Source organism: Carassius auratus, chromosome 47, assembly GCF_003368295.1.
Source record: "Carassius auratus strain Wakin chromosome 47, ASM336829v1, whole genome shotgun sequence".
In the NCBI taxonomy this organism is placed as follows: Eukaryota; Metazoa; Chordata; class Actinopteri; order Cypriniformes; family Cyprinidae; genus Carassius; species Carassius auratus.
In genome coordinates this window covers 6,044,467-6,064,156 of record NC_039289.1, presented here as the reverse complement: position 1 = coordinate 6,064,156, position 19,690 = coordinate 6,044,467, and the positions used below count along the sequence as shown (strand labels likewise).

At 37.6% G+C, this 19,690-nt stretch overlaps 2 protein-coding genes across 3 annotated transcripts in view; both read right to left on the bottom strand.

Annotated features, from left to right (window-relative positions):
• Nucleotides 1-3,592: 3,592 nt before the first annotated feature.
• Nucleotides 3,593-16,143, bottom strand: LOC113064915 (cartilage intermediate layer protein 1-like). 2 transcript variants are annotated; one of them, XM_026235926.1, is made up of 10 exons: nucleotides 15,080-16,143; nucleotides 10,290-10,385; nucleotides 9,687-9,956; nucleotides 9,393-9,575; nucleotides 8,266-8,418; nucleotides 7,856-8,173; nucleotides 7,652-7,760; nucleotides 7,408-7,565; nucleotides 3,884-6,303; nucleotides 3,593-3,801 (listed from the first exon to the last, which is right to left on the bottom strand). In XM_026235926.1, the coding sequence occupies exons 1-9, from the start codon at nucleotides 15,141-15,143 to the stop codon at nucleotides 3,896-3,898; spliced, it is 3,759 nt and encodes a 1,252-aa protein (XP_026091711.1). In that variant the 5' UTR covers nucleotides 15,144-16,143; the 3' UTR covers nucleotides 3,593-3,801; nucleotides 3,884-3,895. The 2 variants fall into 2 exon arrangements, with proteins under 2 accessions (XP_026091711.1, XP_026091710.1); XM_026235925.1 differs by having other exon boundaries at nucleotides 3,593-6,303.
• A 1,281-nt stretch (nucleotides 16,144-17,424) lies between these two features.
• Nucleotides 17,425-19,690, bottom strand: part of LOC113064914 (yjeF N-terminal domain-containing protein 3-like) — a 31,082-nt gene continuing 28,816 nt past the window's right edge. The window contains exon 6 of the mRNA XM_026235923.1: nucleotides 17,425-18,540. Coding sequence (XP_026091708.1) covers nucleotides 18,344-18,540 — 197 coding nt within the window. The 3' untranslated portion in view covers nucleotides 17,425-18,343. The remainder of the gene's footprint in view (nucleotides 18,541-19,690) is intronic.

Here is a 19,690-nt window from a genome sequence, read left to right as displayed (position 1 = left end):
TTTACTCAGCAGTAAAGGGACAGTAGACAGCCAGATAACCAGTTAAGTTATAGCCAGTTATTCAGCGTCCTTGAAAAACACGTATTAAAACCACATTTGTTGTGCCGTCACTTTAACTCATCGTGGCACCAAACATTATCTCACGCATGATGGATTGCACATCAATAGAATCATACAGAAGTAGGTGCTGCCAAACAGACAGACATTTGGAAAGTCTTGGAATTAAACTGCCCTCGTTTTGGCACGTTTCAATTTAGCCAAACATCTGCTTTTTTTAATAAACAGATGAAATGTGTTCTCTCATGTGGCGAATATAAATAATAATGCAGTAGGACGTGACAGCGAGCTCGGGCAAAGACTCTGTAAAACAATCCATAATTACGACAGCCATCCTGGGGGTTTTCAACAGCCATAAAATGTTCAGTAATTAGACACTATTCCCACCACCGGTGAACATCCACCATGCTGCTCGTATATCAAAGAACCTTTGACATAAGCCTGTTGGCTTTTACAGCTAGCTGTCCAAGCAGAAATAGAGAGTCAGATGCATTGCAGGCATGCTTAGTTTTATTTCTTTGTTAAAATGTAAAGTTTTCTCTTTTCTTTCTTAGCAATGAGTTTATTAAGTGAAATTGGAAGTGAGCTCTCGTTACAACCTTGGGGCCAGGTCAAGGAGAACTGGAGTTCTTGGTTACGGCAATGTTTAGTTCCCTCAAACTAAAACACCTGCTTGGACCTTGTAATATTTGAAAAAGATGCTGAATTATAGTTAAATAAACTTTCCTGTTCCCAGTGCAGCAGTTGTTAACATTTGTGACAATTTGTATATGCACACTACAGATTAAATATAAATTGTTCTTTAATGTTGTATGCAAATTGCTTCAAATGACAGTAAAGTTAACATTGTTGTCTGACATTTAAATGAGATATTTTAGGATTTTATTTGAATTGTAATGAATATCTTAAAATGACAGTTTGCTAAATTTATATGCAACATTGATTGAACTTAGGGAAAATGTTGTCGCAGACAGTTCATTTAGTCAAGCTGTATATTTCATCTGTTTAATTAGTCATAGTTTTAGATTCATAATCGTTAAAGACGGTAATGGGTTTCTCTCTAGGGCCGTAATGAATGTCTGCGGTTGAAACTTTCCATAATTTTACCTTCCTAGATCCAGCCCTGACTTTCACCACAGGGAAAATGTGACTTTTGAGAATTTAATTAATTACTTGGTCGACTCACTTAATCTTATATTCCATTATGTCCTTTTTTTTAATAAAATGAATAAACAAATAAGCATTTATTCTTAATTTGAACAATCTTCCCATTTAATCTTCATTCATATTAGTGAGATTATCCTACCTTGATTAAATATGTTAATGCAAAAAATATATAATGTATGCCATGCAATGCTTAAATATTTGTTTAGACAACGTGGACAGTAATTTTGTAATTACTAATGATTAAAAAAAGGAAAATATCACTTATCATGGTGGGTTATTGCATTTTTTTTATTGCATTATTATAAAAAAAAATTACATGTGTGATAAAACCTGTGTTGCATGCCTGTTTTTGATGTTTGTTTATCTTTTTTGTGTACATCTTTTTTATTATTTAAGTTTAATGGAATAAAAACAGTGACAGCAGAACGTTTACAAGAGATCTTTATTTACATTCTTGTAAAATTGACAGAAATTGTAATCCACAATTTACACATAAAACTGGCTTTCAAGATTGCAAGATGGGAAATTTCATGCAGCATAAGTTACAATATGATTTGCATAGATTTTCAGGATTTGTTGTATGTGAAATGTTTGTGAAGCAAGCATGAAAAGAGATTTCCGAGGTTGCAAAGGCAACTATTCAACTCTCATTTTGTAGTGTAGTGGTAGAGTTATCAATGCACATTTTGCCAGAGGATATTCCTGGAAAAGTCCCCCTAAGACCAGCCAGACAGTTGAAGCGAGGACAAACACTTTTGAAAGCTAACTGGAGACCAACTATTTTTTAGCACCATATTCATCTAAAACTCCATCTTATCTTTGAAATAGAAATTTACAGTATAGATACGCTATAAGACCAAGGTTCCTTTAACTGGATATATTACAAAATTACAAAAGTTAAAAGTTATTCAAGTTACAAATGTACGACTTAACATCGCTTACAGGTGAGACTGTCTGAGACAGAAGAAAAAAGTTTTTCAGTCATTTTAAGTGTGTTCTTGGCATACAGCAATGTGTTTTACAGTTAAAAAAAAATGTTTTAGAGTTATATATCTTATTTCCTCATGATTCTATGACTGGGAAAAAAAAATGTCCTGTTAATGCCTGATTACTGTTGTTCTGTTATAGCTCAGAAACTTTGCGAACTATGTTCAACTGCAATTTTAGAAAAAATTGTGCCAAAATATTATACTGTAAATTTCTCTGTTTGATTATTTATTCAGTTAACCTTACTTTATTTAGACTGATTTTTCCAATTAACAAATTTGTTACTTTTTTTTTTTAGGTATATTTTTGTTTCTTTGAAGATTTGATTTTAGAATATTGTTTTCATATTGTTTATATTCTACCTGCATTGAGCCAGCTGTACATCTTTGGATACACAGACAAAATAAACTTTTGCATCATCTATTAAAGCATGCACTGTAATACCTCAACTAAATTAACGTTCTGCTTTGAACCAATACAGAACAGTAAAAGCATAAGGGATTAGACAAATCAAATCGGAATTACCATAATGAAATTCTATTAGTAATGCTACCTACAAAATGTACCTAAAATAACACAGTTGTCCAGTTCACGCAGGTCCATATGGTGTTTTTATGGTCCATTAATTGTTTAAATCACACAATTGGATTTTTGTTAATGAAGGGTGGAGTGAAAATACAGCAACTGCATTTATGTTGCATTGTCATATGGCTAAATTGGAGGAGGCTGAATCGGATTAGCAAACTCAAATAAAAAGGAAAAGGTGCTATGTAATTTGAAATTCAGATATGCAATTACTGAGGGAATAGCCCAACATTTTAACAGACCTATGGTTGATTGGCTCATAACATAGGATGTTTTTTGTCAGTACTCTCAAGTCATTATTGGAACACAATATTGCACTTAAGGAGACAAACAGAAATGAAACAAAATACAGTTTACACTAAGATCTAGATATCGTACATTGCGATGAACTGTATTAGTAGTAATTCATATAAAAAGAAACCTTGGCGATCTGTTATGCTAAGGGAAGCTATTCTTGGCTGGGGTCAGTTGTGCTTTGGTCAGACCAATAGTAAAAGGAGGCGAGACAAAACGACCATCTTTGCTGCCTTAGGTCTGGTCCATTGCACCCAACAGATTAGAATATGTTTTTGATGAAAGGATTAGCAGCTGTCACACTTGACCTCAATCCGTACAGGCTCTCGCCAATTTAGCCTGTCATCAATGGAAGACACTGATCAATTAGAGAAAATAAGTCAATAACTACAGATCTAAAAGTAGGACGCTCAACATAAGCAAGTTTTGACATGTGAAATAATCAAATGAAATCAGTCTGTATGGGACTTGTAGAGTATGTGGCCTAATCATAAAACAAATGTTATGAATTATGTTATGTTCAAATTAATGAAGTAAACTTTGAGGAAGTATGAGAGGACAGTTTTCCATACACAACTGGAAAGAGTTTAAATCATTTAAGGATTTTGCTCCATTAGGACAGAGCATCCATTATCACCCGGCTGGCCAAGTTTGGGATTTCCATAGCAAATTTTTTGAGTCTTTTTCTTCGCTTTCTTCAACCCAAAAGTCCTGCATTCGAATGGAAAGCATGCACTTGATTTTCATCAACATCTTGAAATTATTTTTTTAAAGGTGTGCTCTGAGAACTCACCTAAAAAAACATCTACTGTCTTGGTTGTGCAGATCTCCTTCTGTTAGTGTTTGTGGCTCTGCGGTTCTGGCTCCCGCCCTGTTGGCCAAAAGGGTAGGCCACCATTTGAGTTGACCCCCTTCTGACTTGCAGTCCCTGGGACTCCCTCATCTCCCGTGCCATCTGTGTTAGTGTTAGGCCAGGATTTGTTTGCAAGCGCTGGAATAAGCTCTCACGATTCACAGTTCTTTTAGGGCAGCTGAATGTCAGTGCCACTCCAGAATCTGACTTCATCTCCCTGGAAAAACCATCTGAAGTTCCATCGAAGCAGCGGCCAATGGCAATCTCTTTGGCAACGCGTGGGTTCTGGTCTGTGACGGTGTATATTCCATAATTGTGTCCAAGTGGGTCAACAGGAGCTAACATATTGAACGCATGAGACTCATTCTTCTGAAGAACAGGAGGATGCTTTATCAGATACTCTTGTAGGAGACCGTTGATGCCTATGCGCCGGCAGTTACCTTGTGGGATGACGGAAATGAGTGACCTGTCTACAGTATCTTGATCAAAGAGCATCCCGCTGCACTTGAACTCAAGACAAGCAGCAGAGGTGTTAGGATGGTTTATGTCACGGGTACTACGAATGTCTCTAATGCCATACAACTGACCTCTTGTCTGAGGATGAGTGCCACCAAGGTTTCTTGACCTTACTATGATTTCTGTAGCTCCATGAATCTTAACTTTGATGTAACAAGCTCTGAACTCTTGTGGATTTGGCCACCAGGAAAGATAGTCTCTAGTCCAAGATGTGAGGTCACTCTCCTGAAAGGGTACTACATTGTACTCATATTTATCTTTTTCGACACGGAAAAAGCGAAAGTGGTTGGCATCAACAGGTGCATTTTCACATGCAATTAATCTCTGATAGGGATAGATTGGTCCATTTGTTTCATCAAAATTGTTAGGGTTTGGTTTAGCTAGGTTGATTCGGAAAGCTGTTTTCTTAAGTGCTGGATCCTCATGATCTGAGCGCTGGTAATCTAACTTCCCTAAGTATGGCTGAGACACACCAATAATGTTTGGGTTCATTTTTGGCATTGAGGGGGCTGCTTCCAGTTCCTCACCTCCCATTATAGCTGTGACGTAAGCAGTATATGCATCAGGCCTCTGAGCATCACAGAAAGCTGGAAGGCAAGCACCATTTGGTCCTGTTATCACACTGTCAAAGCGTCCCCAAGCCCTTGGATTTGACGAGTAGCCGGGCTTAGGCTCCAGGTTTATCAAGTTTATTACCACACCTTCTAGTTGCTCACTGGGCAGGAACTTGTCGCTCATGTATGCCCTAACTTTGACATAGCAGCGGCGATTCTCAGGTACATCGAGATTGAACAACCTACGCTCCCTGATTTCCATATTTCCTATCAGGAACGTACGCTCTTCTCGTTTGTTTCTCCCACTGCCAGCAATGGTGTTTTGTGTGGGTTTAAAGTTACTCTCCTCCTCCCAAATGCCTGTATCGGGATTCAGGGACCAGAGTTTCATTGTAGGGATGTGTTCCTGCATTTTTACATGCTCCGTATCAAGGAGAACCTGAACTGCACCGGCTCCTAGAACCTCCTGGTTTGCCTCATCTCTAAAATCTACTGAAAACATTCCATATGTCCTGAGAGGTAGCATGTCTCCTTCATTGTCTACAAAGTTGAGATCACCAGGAGCGGCAGCAGCCATGGTAATGTTGCGCGGGTCGAGGAACGTGACGCTGGCCTTAACAGTCCCTTCGTAAACTTCCCCTGTGTGTTTATGGAAAGAGTTTGGAGGTATTACCAGTTGACCGATGGGGTCCTCATCTTTCATTTCACCTAGGTAAATGGTATTGCTTTCTGCAGCGTTGATATCAATAGGTTCCTGCTTTCTCATCACTTTTACGTCATGATATACAGCACCTCCTCTCTTGTCAAAGATAAAAACCTTGATTGTGTCAATGAACTTCTCAGAAGGGTCCACAAAGTTTACCACAAGTCGCTGTGTATCCGGAGAAACCTGGATTGTGAACCCACCCTGATATCCTGTGGTACCAATCCGTTCTTTCCCTATGTAAATGTGTCCAAAGCGCAGGGGTTCATCATTGTCTGCTGACACCACTCTCCCCCGTACCAGAACCTTGGGCTCCACACAAGTCTGACAGCCACACTCACTCACAACCTTGATAGGTAGGGTGTAACGGCCACATTTGATCTCTCTAGCGTCCATTTTCTTGACCCCACAGCAGAAGCCAGATCCATCCCTGCAGCGCATGTCAAAGTCCAGCGCCCCAGGGCATTTGTTGTGTGGACAGCGACCTGCATTGTAAAACTTGGAGTCTGTTTCAGGCTGCTTGCAGTCTAATGGCAATTTGATCAGGTGGTAATCAGGTGTTGAGTTGCACGCTGGTGTTCCTTTAGCTGTGAAATACAAAATATGAGTTAAGTGTGCTATATTTTCAAAGAATACAGAATTTTTATGCAAAATGCAAAAAAATAATGTTCTTGATTTTCAATTTACTAGAAAATAAAAATCAATTTCAGAGAAAAGGTTTCATTATTTTTATCCCACTAGCATTTTTCTTCTTCTTTTAAAAGCATAAAACTTACTAAACTTTGTTAGATTTATGCTTGAAACAAAGAAAAAGAAAATGCTACAAAATTCTGTATTTATCTTTTTATATTGTTATAAAGATGTCTTACTATTGCATTTCTGACTTGAAAAGTGATTTAGAAATATATATTTCAGTAGATCACTGTGAACAAATAAAACTGGGTCACTAAACTTGGAAGCCTGAAAAAGAAGTCTTCCAAGATGATTTGCTAAAGTACTGGTTCGGATTAAAAGTTATGATCTCATTGTGTCACCATATTAATAAATGCAGTCATTATTGTCACATTACCGCTCTACTGTAAATGCATGTAATTTATGGAAAACTTTTCTTTTGTAGCTGTTGTTTAAATGCAAGAGTGAATACAAAAACTTTAATCATCTTCCATTAAGAACCCTGCTGTTACAGGTGTTAGTTTCATTCAGCAAAACACATTTCATATGCCAAAACGATTAAGAAGCAAAGAGATCCCTCAGAAAAGGTCTATGTCTGATTGCTTTAACATGTTTCGCAGACTATTTCTCACAATCTATATCTTGGATAACAAGCATAATGGTAAATTTCAAAATGTGTGCAAATGTGGAAATGCATACTTGTCTGAGGATTAAAAAAAAAGGGGGATTTATTGACAAGCTTGGATTTCACTTTAATATGGAGAGTGGGTGGGATTTAAAGATTTTAGTCTGCCCACCACAACTTTTTGCCAGTGATTCCTTATTTAGGTGGTGGTAATTTCTACCAACTTAAACATAATAAAATATTGTACTGCACATGTTAGACAACATAGACATTTTAGACTTTAATATTTCACTGAAAACCTCAATATTTAATGGGGTTATTTTGCGTCTTTAGGGATATTTTGCAAAAATACTATAATGATCACTAGTCACCAGTTAAATGGTTTTGCACTTACTGAAAACAGTGAGGACGGCTGAAGCAGACTTGATGCTGCCTGTCAGACTAGTTGCTTTGCAGTGATATTGCCCTGAATGCTCTGGTTTCAGGTCCCGCAATATCAAATCTTCGTCGTACTTGTATACTGTGCGATTCAGTAATGTTCCGTTTTGGTACCTTTGGATCAAACAAATACATTTTTTGTGACTAAAAGATTAACACATTTGTCAGAAAACCTATATAGAAACTTAATCGTATTTTACCAGTAATATTTATCAGGTTTTGGTGATCCTGTTGCTCTACAGCAAAGGGTTGCACGCTGTCCCTCGTAACGCACTTTGTCTTCTGGGTGCTTCTCAATATATGGCTTTTCTGATAGACATAAAATGGAGAAACCAGCAATGTAAAAATGCATTAAATTATCAATCTGGGAACATCCATATCCAATGTTTCCTTTTTTTCCTTACCTGATGATCGCAAGATGGCCCGTACCCAGAGTTCATCAGTGCTATTGTTGGAAACAGGGAGAGTAACAGGTGCAAATTTGTCCTTTATTATGACCACTCGGGTCTGTGGGGTGGTGCACAGTCCATCAATCTTGAACTGACCCTTGGCGTCAGTGTGGGCACGAACGACCTTGGCTTGGCTAGCCAGAGCCACTGTGGCGTTTGGCACTGGGACACCTGTAACACTGAAGACCTCCCCATTTAGTGTTTGTCCATCACAGATACAGTAGCTGCAGTCCCTACTGGGATGTCCCCCAGGACAGACACGTTTGCATGCCACTGTAAAAAATAAAACAGGTGTTTTTTTACCACTGTAATGTGTAAAAAATGTATGGGTTTTCAGAGATTGTGTGTTTTGTAATTAACAGTACCTGAACATGGATTTCCACACTTTTGAACCTCCACAGGTCGTCCTGTGCACTGAATCTTAGTAGAAGATCTGTGACATGTCCTACGCCTTGTCCTGCGACCCTTCCCACAAGTGACCGAGCAAGCACTCCATGAACCCCATTGGCTCCACATAGCTGTTTGGGCGAGATTTGGGAGGAAACATTTCAATATATGGTTATAAATATATGCTTATATATATATGTGAGTGTACAAAAATGTCAGACTGCATTCTGACATCTTTGTCAGTGTGATTACATTGATTTTATGATCAAAGACAACAAGGCTCTGTACACAAAGAAACATGTTTGGGTTTAGCCAGCTAATTGGGCACCACATGTGTTATGTAATTGTCAGCAGGATGTGATTGCTCTTTAGAGTCATGAGTGGAAAATAAGCCTAAATCCTGAAAGAACTGAAATGTGACAAAAAAAAAATGGTCCCACTTTATATTAGGTGGCCTTAACAACTATGTACTTACATGAAAAAAATAAGTACAATGTACTTATTGTGTTCATATTGTATTGTAAAACACTTTTGCTGCTATTGAGGTGGGAAACAGGTAAGGTTAGGAACAGATTTGGTGGTATGGGTAAGTTTAAGGCTGTCTTAAGGTGTAAGGGATGGGTCAACGTGTAATTATATATGTAATTGCAGAAATTAATTACAGATGTAATTATGTGCAGATATTTTTCAAATATAAGTACAATGTAAAAACATGTATGTACACAATAAGTGCATTGTACCAAATTAATAATTAAAATGTAACTACATAGTAGTTAAGGCCACTTAATATAAAGTGGGTCCAAAAAAATATTTGGACTATCTGATATAAAGTGCATACAATGAATTTGTGACAGCTCAATGCTCTCTAAAAATCTGTTTTGCTGCTGAAAAAAAAGTTTCAACCATCATAAGTGTTCTTTTGGCCAGTCAGTCACCTAGCTAAGCCATTTTACTGCTATCTCAAACCAACTAAAAACTTTAATGTTTGATGTAAGTGGTTTATAGCAGAGGTGCTTGTTAAACCAGGCAGTGAAGGCTTGGAAATGCATATTATATCAGTAAAATGTAAATATTGTCTCCAAATCTCTATTTGTTCCTTATATACCTTCACATGGTGGTGTTGAACACTCTCTCCGTTCGATGTGAGGTCCCACACAGACGGGTGAAAGAAGCAGTGGAAGAGGTTGCGTGCTCATGCATTTCCTCTGACGGACTTGGATGCCAACGTCGTTACAGGCGGTGGCAGAGCAAGGCGTCCATTCACTCCAGTCGGTCCAGTATGAGTGGACTTAAGAAACAATACAAAGAAGACTCTTGCACGCTTATACGTTAAAATGCATGGTCCTCCATATGGAATATACTTCTGTACTTTGATGGATTGTCTCTTGACTAACTGTACCTGGTGGACACTGGAATCGCACATGGTAGTTGGAGCAGCTGCGACCAAATGGCTGCTCCTTATTGATGCACCAGAAGCCCTTCTCCAGACTGGAATGGACCACCTCCCCTGTATCCGCAGCTTCAACCCAGTCCGTGGTACGGGCCTCGATGGCTACAGGTCGTGAGCAGACCCTTTCCCGGTAGTAGAAGCGAATGGCTTCTAACCTCTCGTAGTCACCGTTTCCTCCTGGATGGTCGATATTGAACCAGGAAGTCCACTCGGTTATGCCTGGGTTGCACAAAACAAAGATCAGAGTGAAATGTTTAACAAGAACAGTGTGCTCTTGCCAGTGACCCAAAGAAGGAGAAGAGAGATGTCTTAATTGTCTAAGAGACAACTTATCTTGCTCCAATTAAGAACATGTAAATGCATTTACACGTCTATTAGTCAATGTCTTATTGTTTCAGCATTGCAGTTCACATTTAATGAAGACAGATGACTCTAGAAATCATTACATCACATTTTTAGCAACACAGAGTTCCACTTTGCGGTTTGGACCAAGTAGGACACCACAAATAAGTTGATTTCATAAAGAGATCATGTTAAGTTATCCATAACTACCTGTGGTCTGTGGCTCCACTAGGCTGTTGTAAGCCAGCTTTCTGTTCCTGTCTGTTTTGTTCAACCTCCGAAGATGTGAGCTGTCCCAGGCGGGTCCTGTGGGAATGCAAAGTTTATTACGGCGCACTCAACAAAGGTGCTCCCACAGAAATGTTGGCTGTAACTAAACCTTGCAGGAACACTGACCTCCTCAGGGACTAACTAAATTTGGTCTTTTAAAAGTTGGACACAAAATTTGTTTGATCTATGACAGTGCAATATAATTTACAATGTAATAGATCAGAACAACTTATTCCTTGCATGTTCCTTAGGTTGCAGACACGTCTGTGAATGGGATCGGAAAATCCTACTTGACTTTGTGGCAAATGGGATGTGTGCAAAAGACATTAAATATTTAAGTACTGACTTTTTTGCGCATTGGTACCACCAGTGTCCAGGTGGCTTACTTTTATCGACTACTTTCATCAGTTGGCGTTTATGGCCCTTCTGAACCATGTCCAACAAGTTTTGATTTAGCACCTGCTATCTGATCTCATAATTGGCCTGAGGAGGACACATTTGGTCCATTTCTTCACTGTATCTTTTTTTTTCCATTCCGTCTGGTCACATCAGGAGATGCTGCACACATAAGGAAGTGAAGCATGCATGATGGCCTGATCCCCTACATCAATTCTCAAACCAATCTGGAGACACTTAATAGCTATGGCCCCAAAGGAGAAGATAGAGTAATGGGAACAAACACATGGCGTCTCATGCTTTCTAGATGAGACATTACCAGAAGATGCACTCCCACATCCCAGACCGAGGACAGTGGGCCTCCAGTCGTTTGAGCGAATTGTCCTGCTTCCATAAGGTAAATCGCTAAACCACTTTCCAGAGCTTACTTATAATGTGCTGTGATAAGGAAACCACAGACTGAGGGATTCATTCACCAATGTCATTGGGGTTTTTTTTCCCAAAAGTGACGTGTCCAACAGATGTAGCCAAGCCTAACATCCTCAAGTAGAAACAGCACAGTGTCTTGACAGAGAATTGTTTCTGGCATTACTCAACACTCACACATTGAAGCGCTTATTTGCGGCAGATATGTCAGTCGCCATAGAAGCTCTGCAGGACTTACTCCAAGCCACCATTACTGTTATTATATCCCTCTTCTATACTGCATTGATTTACAATGTAGGTTCACCTGAAAGAGGGTCATTCCCAAAGTATAGATGGTGGAATATGAGATGTCATTATTTCAGTTATACTGTTCTCTTCAGTAGCCTGTTTTCTAAAAACCATACTTAGTTTTTGGTTACTGTTCCACTCTGTTTTTACTGGCCTTGAAGCTTCCCCCTTTAGTGATTTATTTTTGTATTTTTTATTTTATAAATAACAAAGTAATGTCTTTAGATGGCGATTTATACCGGGAGATCATTACTTTAAGTGTAGACCTTCACATTTCACATGCAATTCATCACTACAATGCCAAGAATAAGGCCAGAAACACTATGGAACTGCACAAATGCAGATACAAAATTTTCAGTAAATACTTTTTTTAATCATTTTTTAAAGATTTGTTTTATACGTTTTAACTGATAAATTATCAAAAATAATTATTTAAGGCGGGCGTGCAATGCCATTGTAGATATTTACATGCATTTTGGTGTTAATAACCACTCTCCGTACTCAAGGGGGCAATAAAGTTAATTTTAGTTGTTAGCACCATATACGTATTATCCAGGTAGCTAGCTAGATTCTCTTCAAACTGGAGCTCTGCCATGGTAGTATAAGGTTGTTCACACCAAGGACAGTAAGTATAATAATATCCAAAACTACTGTGTTCTAATTGGAATCACATTCAGAATTGTTTTATTTTTTTCCAGATGATGGGACATATAAACATTGACAGCCAATCAGAATCCACCCAACTTTAAAAAGCTTGAGAATTTAAAGCTGCGCACAATATAACTGGAGTGTGCGCTGTGTTATAACACCTACTAATGCCACCAATATAATTAGCAATAACCACATCACGTATTTTAGTCTGATTTATTCCAAGACAAAAGAACTGTGTGTCCATGACCTCAGTGGAACCTTGTAATATCCGCACCCAGTAACAGGGCGTTATTATGAAAAGGTGTGTAAAACATGTTTACTTTGAAGTGGAAACTATAAGTTAACAACATCTAAAAAAATACACCTTTCTTTATATTAGTGTCCTCCCAATATAGAATGACACCCTGCCCTCTCATAACAAACCACTCATGACAAGATTATTTTGGGTGATGGCTCTCAAACAAAAGGGTAATTTAAACTTGGTACAGAAATTACTTTGTACCTGTCTTATTGCCAGGGGTTTTACCCCACAGTATAAAGTGCAGTATCATTTCCCTTTCAGGACTTCTAGCTTCACCTCATAAAGTCTGCACGGTGTCCAATAGCCATTCTCAGACAATTAATCCATTCACGCAAACAGTCTGTGGCCTTTTAATAAGACATTCCCCCTTTTTAATGTGCATTTGGAGTATTGCTACCCAAGCCAGAAGCAAATCAAAATATATGTGAAGGTTGAGTTTTAATAAAAGAGCTACGTAAAAGCTGAGTCGTTACACAGGCTTCTTATACAGGAATAATTTTTAGTCTCTGCTGTCTGAAAATAAAAGCATCCAAAAAGGTCATACACAAAAACATGCCAAAATGTAGCTGGCATTATACTTTCTTAAAGTTTTTCCCATGTTTATTTGAAAAGGAAAGGTAAATCATTTTGGCACGTTATGTAAGCCCTTTGACAAAGCGCTATAGTGCTAACCCACATACTTATATGTATTAGGGCAAGTGCAAAAGCACTGTGATGGCTTTATTGCAGTATAGGAGGTTGGTAACAAGTCGGGATTTGTTTGAAATCAGAGGCTTTTCATATAAGAAGGCAGTGTGCCCGGGCAGTGGTCTCGAAATTGCATTCCACATCCCATCGCGTTTTAATGAATGCAAATGAGAGCTCTAAAGTGGTTTTGTCTGTGTGTTTATCCCGCGTCTGCAAACATGTGGAAGTAGTTTTGTGCATCTGGCACGTGTCCTGGCTGAGGTGTGCTCGAGTGGAAGATGGTGAGCTCTGTCTGATTGGGTTTTGGAGAAGATTAGGAGACAAAGGCTGTTCCGTAGGCTCTGAAGTGGGATACATGAGTGCTCCATTATTCTAAACTGAACTGCTTCATTGTCACTGCTAATAAGTGTTAATAATCAAACCCCAGCCCAATTGGTTTGTGTTTAAAATGATCTGGTTCGGCTTTCCTTCTCTTTGAGCGGTTTTATCCAGAAAGTTGGCTTTAATGTAGAACACACTAATATCCCGCAGAAGAGTAGATTCAAGAGAAGACTCAAATTAGTCCTTGTTTACTTACAGAAATATGAAGCTAGATTAAATATTAATAATTAGGCCTAAGACTTGTTTTTAAAAGCACCTCGGATTTGTTATATATTTCTCTTTTTTTTAGCTAGTATTAACTAGTATTGAAAATAAGTCTTACATTAATGTCTTCAAGTTGCTTCATGGAGTAAACATGTTTATAATTTTTAACTGGAAAATTAGATTTTTCCTGCTGTATAAGGGGTGTAAAGGGGAGTAAAATGACTGTAGCTCAGGAATCGAGTACTAAATTTTATAAATATGAATTGGCAGCGACAGTACAATGACAAAGGACACTACTTTTGTTATTATTATTGTATAAAAAAAAATTTTAATATTCAGTTAGTGGTCAGGTAGCGAAATAGCGAAATTGAGACGTGTAACCTCTGGAACGTTACCTTTGATCCCTCTTTCCACCCACTTTTTCACACATCAAAGCAACAGAGATCGATGTACCGGGCAACTGAACTTCAGAGCAAAGTGAAACATCTGGAGAATAAATCGTTTGAATGGAGCAGATTAGAGAATGGCAATATTTACTTTGGAGCGTTGAAAATGGCTTCGCCGTGCCCTGGATGAAACTGGCAAGGATGCGCGGGCTTGCAGCTCATTACCGGATGACTGAGCAACATCTGGTTATTTAAAACATAACTTTAGAACCTAAATGTTTTTAAAAGCCTTGACTTAGAACTCGGCAACGTCAGGCGCTATTTTCCTGTCTACGCGTGTTGGGAAGCAGGTAATAAATTCCGTGGAGAGGTTGAGGTGGACCGGAGGCGAGATGGAGTGGCAGTGAATGTAATGGAGGTGGATGAAACGGTGCTGCTCCAAATTTCAGTCTGGGTTGGTGGGCAGTTTTCCAGTATTCACGACAGTCAGGCTGTCAAATAACGAATTCATATACAGTCAGAGTTTACTTTTCCAATGCGAAGACTTTTGGGAAGCATGAGAAACACTTAAGTTTAAAATAATGGTGCTTTGTGACACACTATTTTAAATAAAGGAAATTTCATTTACAATATAAGGTGCCATTTTCACTTCTGTTTCCTTTCCAAACACTATACTGCAGTTTTTTTACTGCAATAAATAACAGATGGAGCAGATGTTAAAATTCACCTTCATCACCTTCTTATTATTGAATTTACATAATTAGTAAAAACCTTCCTTTCAATGTATCATTTAACCACAATGAGGCAAACAGAAGCAATTCAGCAGTAATTTACTAAACATCACTCCTGCCATGCAAGTTGATAAAGCTCTCACAAGCAAACAAGCTCTCATGTTTTCTTTTTCTTTCTAAGTCATAAGTGCTGACAGCTGTATCCGAGCTGTTGCATAACGAATAATATCCGTACATGTGCTAATTAAGACAATTATGATATCATTTAAATGACATTACCTTGTGCCAGAGACACAACAAAGATGGTAGACAGCACCAGAGTCACGACCGTGAAGTCCCACATAGTGCCAGAGCCACTGATGGGCAGCTGTTGGTAACAAATAATAAATTAAAGACACACTCCCCAAAAAAGTTTGGCAAGTTCTTGAGTGGCTTGACCGATTAATTTGTTTCCCTTGTCCTTCAAACTCAAGTCTGATAGTTTCGTGAACTTCCCAGAGTTTTAAAAGACAGGATGGAGTGGAGAGTGGTCCAGACCAGCCCCCTCCTGCTCACTATTGGCTATTGCGCTAACAACTGTGTTGTTATATCATTCCAACAGACAAAAGAGAACACACAGATGTAGGAGATAGTATGAAAGGGTGAAAAATATCATATCATGTTTGTGTTTTTAATCAAGATATGATTTGGGTGTTTGGGCAGGACAATAAATCACATTTTGTGTTTTATTATGCTTTAGTCCAGCACGTTTTATCAATTTTTTTATTTATTTCACAATGGATTTTTCTTATTTTACTCACATGCAACTATGTTGGGCATTGCAGTAATGTTCGTCCAACATTCAGTGACTCATCAGAGTAAAATGACTCTAATGCGACGCAGCTGTTACATACAAAGGGATTTGTAAACAGTGAAAAGGTTTAAAATTTCTGGTACTGATCTATAATAACTATTTCACATTGTTTGAAGGTGAAGTGTTTCATGTTTTTCTTTAAAGGAACAGTTCAACCAAAACTAAAAATGTACTCACCCTCAGGCCATCCAAAATAAAGATTAGTTTATTTAATCAGAACAGATATGGAGAAATTACATCGCCTGCTCAACAATGGATCCTCTGCGGTGAATGGGTGCCGTCAGAATGAGTCCAAACAGCTGATAAAAACATCACAGAAATCCACACAACCATCAATTGTGAACCGGAAAGCTGCATGTAATAAAGTCCTCTATCCATAATATTGCTTCCTCCCATGAAAAAGTCTAATCTGAATCAGGAGAGAAATATGCACAGGATTTGTTTCTTACAAACATGCAACTTTTCGCTTCACAAGGCATTAACTGTTGGTCTGAAGTCATGTGGATTATTGTGATGTTTTTATCAGCTGTTTGGACTCTCATTCTGACGGCACCCATTCACTGCAGAGGATCCACTGGTGAGCAAGTGATGCAAAGCTAAATTTCACCAAATCTGTTCCCATGAAGAAACAAACTCATGACCTCAGAATGTGTACATTTTCATATTTGGGTGAACTATTTGTATAAGAGTTTAAGAGCAAAGATAATCTAAATGTAAAAACAGGACTGATAATAATAATATACTTCAAAAAAGTCTGTAAATATGGTGTTGATATTGTGCATTCCCTTTTTAAATGTTATTTTCAACTGTGTATGATGAAGAATGAATATTGTATAACCAGACTGCCTAACTAAAAGCTTATTGTTAAAGTCCAAATTCTGAAGTGTAACGAATGGTTCATTAGCACAGGTAATTGTGTTTAACCATCTGTAAATATTTCCATGCATGTGACATGTACAGTTCTGTTCCACTGTGTAGAATCAGGCCTGACCAACACATCCATGATGTGGAGATGCATTCACTCCCCAATCCATGATGATGTACAACATTTAGAGTCATTAGTACAAAACTGTTTTGAAAGAACTGACAAGCACTGCAAACATTTCACTAAATGAGTCCGAGAAAAAATTAGACGAAGTCAGAAAGATTGTCGATTAGAGGAAATTGTCATATCATAACAGAATAAACTGCCAAATTTGCAAAGAAAAGCACTGACCAAAACATTTCCCCCAATTCATTCACAGTCTAAAACAGATTTTCATATTTTCCTTTGTCACCATATTGAGTGCATATGACTTCTTTTGCCTCTTTACCCTTGTGGAGCTCTCTATGTGTTAGTTTAAAGACAATAAACATACTTTTTGGCCTTCAGTGGGGTGGACAGAAATGTATAATGTTTATTGGCAGACTAAGAAATATGATCTCCAGATGAATTCATGTCCACCTTTTGATGAATATGAGTTTGCACAATGTCCTGAAATGGCCTATAATGCATTAGCGATGAATCCTGTCCACACTGTAACTGTTGCTTTAGACAGAAACATTCCTTTATATCACCCACGTCTTTCCCTGACTTTTGAATAAATCTCTGGGAAGAAATAATATACTGTATGGTCTAAAGAATATTGTAGCTACCTCTTGTTCCCAAATATTGGCTCATGGAGCACATTTTCCAAGGTTTGGCTAAATAATAACATCCGTGGGTTTTCAAGATCCAGTATTTCTTCAAACACCCAACTTTGACATCTAAATGAATAAACTCGGTTTTTACATAGATCATTTATTCATTCGACCTATAAGAACTAAGAAAACACATGTACACTGAGTAATGCATAGTAAAAACTAAATGATTTACATATATGTCTGTCAGCCTGGGGTTATTTTATACTGTAAACCTTTCCAAAAAAGTACAGATGAATACATTTGTAATTGGAGTAAAAGTCCAGCGGGAAAGCATTGGGTTTGTATGTGTTGTGCACATTAGACTGGAGGCACATTCAGGGTAATGCACTTGAATTTATCTAACATTAAAAAGACCAATGTATTAAAAAAAATAGTGATTTTGAGAACTCAACAGTTAAGAAAAAATTAGCAAAATTTAATAAATAATTCTAAACCCATCTCTTGGGACTGAAAGCTTGTTTCTGTCACAAGGTAAAACAAATAAATAATAATAAAGGCAATTGTGACTTTTTATCTAAACATTTAGACTTTTTAGAAGTTATTCTGAGAAAGCTTGAGAATCGCGAGATATAAAAACACAATTGTGAGATTATAACTCGCAATTGTGAGATATAAAGTAACAATTCTGAGAAGAAAAGTCACAATTCACAAACGTGAGTCAGAGTCAGAAGTGCGTGATGTAAACTCAAAACAAAAAAAAAAAGAAAAATTCCCTTCTGTATTGCGAGTTTATATTGCCAGATTGTGAGATATAGATTATATCTCATTATATCTCAGAGATTATATACTCAGAAAATAAAAAAAGTCAGATTTGTGAGATTCATTTGCAATTATCTTTTGTATATTCTCATTCCGTAACAGAAACAAGCTTCCAAAGAAAACTTACCTTATCTATTCAAAGTATCTAGTCATATTTGTCAGTAAATGAATGCCACAGAACAATCTAAAAAATACGAAAGGGGAAAAACATCCTTGTTATTCAAAATAAAGGTCTGTATAATAAATGGCTATAGTTCTATAACACATTCCGTGCCGGGGAATTCTGGCAGATTGAGTTCAAATTTTTTCTGAATGTCATAGGGCAGGAATCGTCCCGCCAGAAAATGGTTTCCCGAGAAACCTGTTGCGCACTTTTTGGGAGCTGTCAGAGAAATTAGAACTTCTGGATTTATCCCATCTTTGGCGGGTTCGTCAACATCCCAACCTTCAGGAAAGAGAGACAGGAAAAGTGAATCCTTTTTTTCACCATCACAAGCCACTGGATATTAACTGAAACACAGTAATGTAGCTATGTTCTTCCAGATAAGATGTGGAAAACTGGCTCATGAAGATCATTCATCATGTGGGAAGATAGCACAAAAATTACAATGCGTCAGCCATCAGATGCAATTTTGATATATGGTCTCCCGATGATATAATGGCTGTGAGTTTTCTTTGGTTTGATCATTTGTCTGCTTTGAAAACACTTCAGGTCCAGTGCGACACATTTGCACATTAAGGTCTCTGGTCAGCTCATTTATCAGAAAAATTGGCTGCAAAAATCAGATTTCATCAGTCGAAACTCCTTGGAGGTGTTAGTAACCCATTTCGCAAACTTACAAAAATGTATGAACATTTTATTCATTTTTAATTTTTGAGTTTTATGACGTTGTGTGGCTAGTTGCTATTAGACCCAAACGTGTTAGCAATCCATTTTTCAATAATATGACGACTATTTTGAGTATTTACAAAAATGTATCAACAATCTTAAATTTTTTTAATATTCTGTGACTATTCTCTGACCATTTTACATACTTGTACAAATGTATCATCAAGTTTGATTTTATCTATTATTTAATTAACCAGCTACAGTATTTATTAACTAGCAGCTATTAGCGAGCACAGCTACTAGCTTTTAGCTAAAGCCAAAGTAATTTCTGTGCCGCTACTGTGACCATTGGAAACTGCAAATTAATGAAACTGCACACTCAAACAACTAAATGTTGTAAGTAATCATGTAAAACTGAACATTTTGTAGGATGCTATGTATAACAAATGCAGCCGACATTACAGTGCAAATGCTTAGCTGTCAAGAGTTACACAAATGATGTTCAGTGTTTAAAAATAGATGCTTCAGATTTGATATGGTTGTTCTGTTAGCAGTTTTCTTGAGTTTGCTGATGAATGCTAATGAGCATCTTTATGTCTTGATAAACTGAGTATGACAAAAATATTCAAAGCCACCTCTGAACAGATTGAGACCTTTTACAAAAAACCTGGTTTCTTTTCCTTGCAAGTAGCTACTGTATTTACTCAATGCAACATTTTTTTTTTTTCTTTCGTTGGGCAGAATTTCTCTGAAACGTCAGGTTGTG